This window comes from Tupaia chinensis, unplaced genomic scaffold, assembly GCF_000334495.1.
Source record: "Tupaia chinensis unplaced genomic scaffold, TupChi_1.0 Scaffold000303_1, whole genome shotgun sequence".
In the NCBI taxonomy this organism is placed as follows: Eukaryota; Metazoa; Chordata; class Mammalia; order Scandentia; family Tupaiidae; genus Tupaia; species Tupaia belangeri.
The window spans coordinates 1,474,428-1,479,319 of record NW_006159793.1 but is presented as its reverse complement, the minus strand read 5'-3'; the positions used below and the strand labels follow the sequence as shown (position 1 = coordinate 1,479,319).

Sequence of the window (4,892 nt, the reverse complement as noted above, 5' to 3'; positions counted from 1 at the left end):
ACCCGCGGAGGTGAGGCCCGGCAGGAGGGGCCCAAGCCCTTGGGGGCTCTCGGAGTGTCTGAAAGGCCCAGCGCCATGTTCTCATCTCCTCCAAGTGCCTGTGGGGTCCCTGTATCAGCCTCCTTTAAATTCCCAGCCAGTCTCCTGGACTAGTCAGGAGCTACTTATGGTGACAGAGTTCTCTGGTGCTAGTTAGTAGTCCTCAGGTACTGAGGAGCACAGGGCACCCAGAAAAGGTTGAGTCCCGGGCTGGGGCCTTCATTGCTCACACAGGGGATACACTCACCCCTACCCCCACTCCTGGCTGCTGTAGGCCCTGTCCTGGTCATCACCGAGTACTGCTGCTATGGCGACCTGCTCAACTTCCTGAGGAGGAAGGCTGAGGCCATGCTGGAGCCCAGTCTGAGTCCAGGCCCTGACCCTGTGGGAGACGCTGGCTACAAGAACATCCACCTGGAGAAGAAATACGTCCGCAGGTAGGACCTGGCAAAGGGCAGGAAGGCTGGGTTGGGGAGGGGGGCTCTGGTCGGTCTTCGAAGCCAGCTCAGGTGGGGTGGCTCTGCGGCCCTACCCTCCCAGCTGTGCCTCAGAGAGCAGCCAGCCTGGTTTCGTGGGCAGCTTTGCTTTCCCACCACTGATTCCCTTATCCAACAATGACTGGAGCACCTGGGATGCTCCAGGGATGTGGCAGCACAGACAGGCAGCTTGATGCTGCCGGACACAAGAGTTAATGAAATGTAAGAGGCTGACCAGGGCCCTTGCCTGGACCCTAGCCCTTGTTCCTCCCAGAGCAAGTGCTGTGGGGACCGCAGAGCCCTCATGCCACTCAGGAGTAGCCAACGACCGTTCCCCACATTGCCACGCAGAACTGGAGACAGAGGGTTCGCTGCTGGATTTAAGGAGGCAATGCTGCCCGGCTGTGGCTGGGTCCCTGGTGCACTTGGGCCTCGGTTTCCCCAGGCTGACCTCGCAGGGTCTTCATGGCTCTGTCATTCTGTGATGCTGTGATTCCTGGAAACCATCAGGGGCAGGGCCACATGGGGAACCAGAGAGAGGAAGTGACAATGTCACACATATCAAGAGAAGAGGTGGGGTGGAGTAGGCTGTGGCCCAGGGTGCATTCAAGCCACACTCCTGTCCTGCAGCACATGGCCTTCTGGGGCCCCAGGGCCAGCCTGCTGGGGCTGAGCCAGGATCAGAACTCTTAGCCTAAGTATTGTCAGCGCCAAGCCTGGGGTGATGACGAGGGAGGGGGTCACTTCTCCTTACCCAGTGTCCTCAAAAATGGGGGCCCGGTAGGGCCTGCTTCCTCTATCAGTTGATATCCCCCTGAAAGGGTGGCACACGCTGGCCTCAGCAGGCAGGAACCTCAGGTCAGATGATACCGAGTGCCCAAGAACAGTGTTTGCTTCCACCTTCAAACCCGATGGGGAAAGTCTTCCCCAGTTACGGCAATTTATTTTCTTTTTTAACAATTGTCTTAAATTTTGAGACCAGCAGTTCGCGTAATGGCTATGTTGCTGAACTCCCATGTAGTCGACCTCCGTTCAAGTCCTGGACCCGGTGGCTTAAATTCACACTGGGCACGTGTGCATGCATGCCCAAGATCCCAAGAGGAGAATGGAGTTGAAGGGATTGCGGCGTGGCCATCCCCCCTGGGGGGTGATTTCTCGCTTTCTGTCTCTCTGTCTCTCTCTGTCTTTCTGGTGAGCACACGTGCCCTATAGCAAAAAAGCCTCTCCAAAAAAAAAAAAAAGAATTGTCTTAAATTTTATTACTATAATGTTTCAATTTGACCTGAGACAGACAGAGAGAGAAAGAGGGAAAATGAGAAAGCAAGCCGGCAGGTCCGAGACTCAAACCATGGTTAGCCATATGGGAGTTCAGCAGCTTAACCACTCTGCCACCTGCAGACCCGGAGTAGGGTAATTTCGAGGGCAAATGACCGGTGGACCAAACCTTCCAGTGGAAGCCCCGGCTACATTATGAGAAACGTAGTTTCTGGAACAGGAAGGGGGTAAGTTTTCCATGGTCAGATGACAAATAAAACATGAGGTGCTCTTTCTGGGCGCACTAGTGATGATATTGCCAATGTTCACATCTCAAGGGCCGAGGGAACAGCGGGGCGAGAGGTGCTGGCTGCGATGTTAGAAGAAACAATGGCTATTTACTATAGAATAGTGCTTTCCAAACTTGCTCGCTACCTAGAATGTGGGCTCAAAGGGGCTGTTAAAAATGCACCATCTCGGGACCAGCCCTGTTGCCTGGTGGTCAAAGGAGCCAGATCCCACATAGCCTACCACGTTTGCACCCTGGCCCCGGTGCCTTGAAAAGCATGCTGTCTGTGTGTGCATGCATGTTCCCAGTCCCAATAGGATGGAGAAAGGAGGAACAGATTGTGGGTGTAACCATGCCCCTCGGGGAGGGTGCTTTCTTCCTCTCTCTCTTTCGCTGGTGGGCACGTGTGCCCTGTGGCAATTAAAATACTAAAAAAGGAAAGAAAAAGAAATGCACTATCTCGGGCCGACTACCCAGACTTGCCGAGTCCATCTGCACTTCGGTGGGAGTGCCCAGGGGCTCCTGCTGCACTTGAACTAGTTAAAGCAGTACTCTAGACCAGTCGCCTCGACCAGGCTGCAGCAGGCCACTTGATCACACAGAGCGACGCGGTGAATCGCTGAGTTTTGCCCACACAGTTCCTAGGTAATGGGTCTGGACGTGGAGAGTATTACACGCTCCCCAGGGAGCAGAGCCACTGTCTATGAGAGGACTCAAACAAGGGGCTCTTGAATATGCTCAAAGCCCGGCAGGGCTTATGTGGGGAAGAAGGTGACAACTGCGCTGTGGATCTTGAGGGCAGAGCAAGGGCCAGAGGAGGAAAATCCCGGGTGTCAGCCCCAGATTGACACCAAGAGCAGCGAAGGGCTAACGGGCAGAGCTGCCCAAGACAGGAGGGCTGTGAGCTCCCCCACTGGGAATGGTCAGGCCGAGATCATTGATCACTCACAACGTGGCAGGGCGGTTCTCATCAAAAAGGAAAAGGGGATGCTGGAGTAACATGAAGGTCTCGTTCTGTCCCTGCTGAGTGGCTCGGGCAGGGGAGCTCGTGGCACAGTAGAAGGCTAAGGGGTGAGGAGGGCAGCACATGATGGGTCTGACCGTCTTCCCTCCCAACCTTCCTATGTAGGGACAGCGGCTTCTCCAGCCAGGGTGTGGACACCTATGTGGAGATGAGGCCCGTGTCCACGTCTTCCAACGACTCCTTTTCTGAGCAAGGTGAGGCGGTACCAGGAGCGGAGAGGAGAGGAAAGGAGAGGGGGGCTGACGGGGCTGGGGCTGCACCCAGGAAGGGTTAGGGCATGGTGGGGCTGCCCTGATGCCTCTTCTCCCCTAGACCTGGACAAGGAGGACAGCCGGCCACTAGAGCTCCGGGACCTGCTCCACTTCTCCAGCCAAGTGGCCCAGGGCATGGCCTTCCTCGCATCCAAGAATGTGAGTGTAACTGGGTCCCAGTCTGTGGGAACCCAGGTCCCTGGTAGGGGGAGGAAGGGAGTGTGAGGGGGAGGTGGGGAGCCAGGGTACAAGAAAGCAGGCAGGCAGCGGCCTAGGGGCCTCAAGAGTAGGTGGGCTGAAGCTGCACCCAGGGCGAGCTCCTACAGCAGGGGTGGGACGGCCAGGGCAGAGCCCAGGTGCAGAAGGCTGGGGAGTGCCACGGCTCAAGAATAGGCTTTAGTCATTCTATTTTTTTTTTGGTAGAGATTTTTGCCTTAAGGTGCATGTACTCTTGAGAGAGAGAAACAGAGACAGTGAGAGGGAAAGTGAAAACTCACTCCCCCAGTGGCCATGCCGCAATCCCTTCTCCTCCATTCTCCTCCTGGGATCTTGGGCACACATGCATGTGCCTGGTGTGTTTCAAGTCACTGGGTCCAGGACTTGAACCATGGTCAGCCATGCAGGAGTCCAGGGATGTAACCGCTACACCATTTTCCAGCACAGTAAACAAGACTGTGGTCTCCCTCCTGAAGCAGTGCCATGGGGATAACAGAAACTGCGTCAGGGAGCGTGAGGACACCAGGGATGATGCATAAAATACACTCAGCCCGGGGAATGGGGCTCTTACCATCATCCTTAGAACACGGACATGGGAGTTAGGATTTGATTGCTGTCCCTGCCACTTGCCGTGTGACTGTTAGTGACCATGCTAGTCTCTAAGCCCTGGTTCTTATACCCACACATATGGGGGGGATCCCAGAATAGTCTGAAGGTAAGACAGGGTTACAATGCTTGCAAATGTCAGGGTGAGGCCTGGCACATAGCACGGCGCTGAAGGGAGCAGCCGTTACTAGTAGGTATTGGCCAGAGACGGCCCACAGTACAGGGCTCATTGCTCTGGGGCCTGAGCCGACCTCCCAGCTCTGGGTGTCTCTGCAGCCCGGAGACAAAGAGCTAGGTGGGCCTTGGCAGCTCAGGGCGATGGTGATCCCAATGTCAAACTGCTTTTGTTACATGCTCTGAGCCTGGGCCTTGGTAGGAGACAGGGCAAGCATCCCTGGGAGAGAACCCTAACTGATGTCTATTCCCTCGAGCCTTCTGGGGCCCTCCTGCTCCTCCCCACCTTGGGCTCGGGTTGGGGCAAGGCCAGAATGGACCAACCCTGCACTCACTCTCCCTCAGTGCATCCACCGGGACGTGGCAGCTCGGAATGTGCTGTTGACCAGTGGGCGTGTGGCTAAGATTGGGGACTTCGGGCTGGCTAGGGACATCATGAATGACTCCAACTACATCGTCAAGGGCAATGTGAGTGCTGGAAAGATGGGACAGGCAGGGGAGGGAGTGGAGAGTCAGGGTTCAAAGTGACTGGGGCTGTTGTGCCAGGCTCACCTGCCTGTCAA

At 56.0% G+C, this 4,892-nt stretch overlaps 1 protein-coding gene across 1 annotated transcript in view; it reads left to right on the top strand.

Annotated features, from left to right (window-relative positions):
• The window catches only part of CSF1R (colony stimulating factor 1 receptor), a 43,449-nt gene that overhangs the window by 36,147 nt on the left and 2,410 nt on the right, over nucleotides 1-4,892 (top strand). The window contains exons 14-17 of the mRNA XM_006150882.2: nucleotides 314-476; nucleotides 3,188-3,276; nucleotides 3,395-3,492; nucleotides 4,675-4,797. Of these exons, the coding sequence (XP_006150944.1) occupies nucleotides 314-476; nucleotides 3,188-3,276; nucleotides 3,395-3,492; nucleotides 4,675-4,797 (473 nt within the window). The remainder of the gene's footprint in view (nucleotides 1-313; nucleotides 477-3,187; nucleotides 3,277-3,394; nucleotides 3,493-4,674; nucleotides 4,798-4,892) is intronic.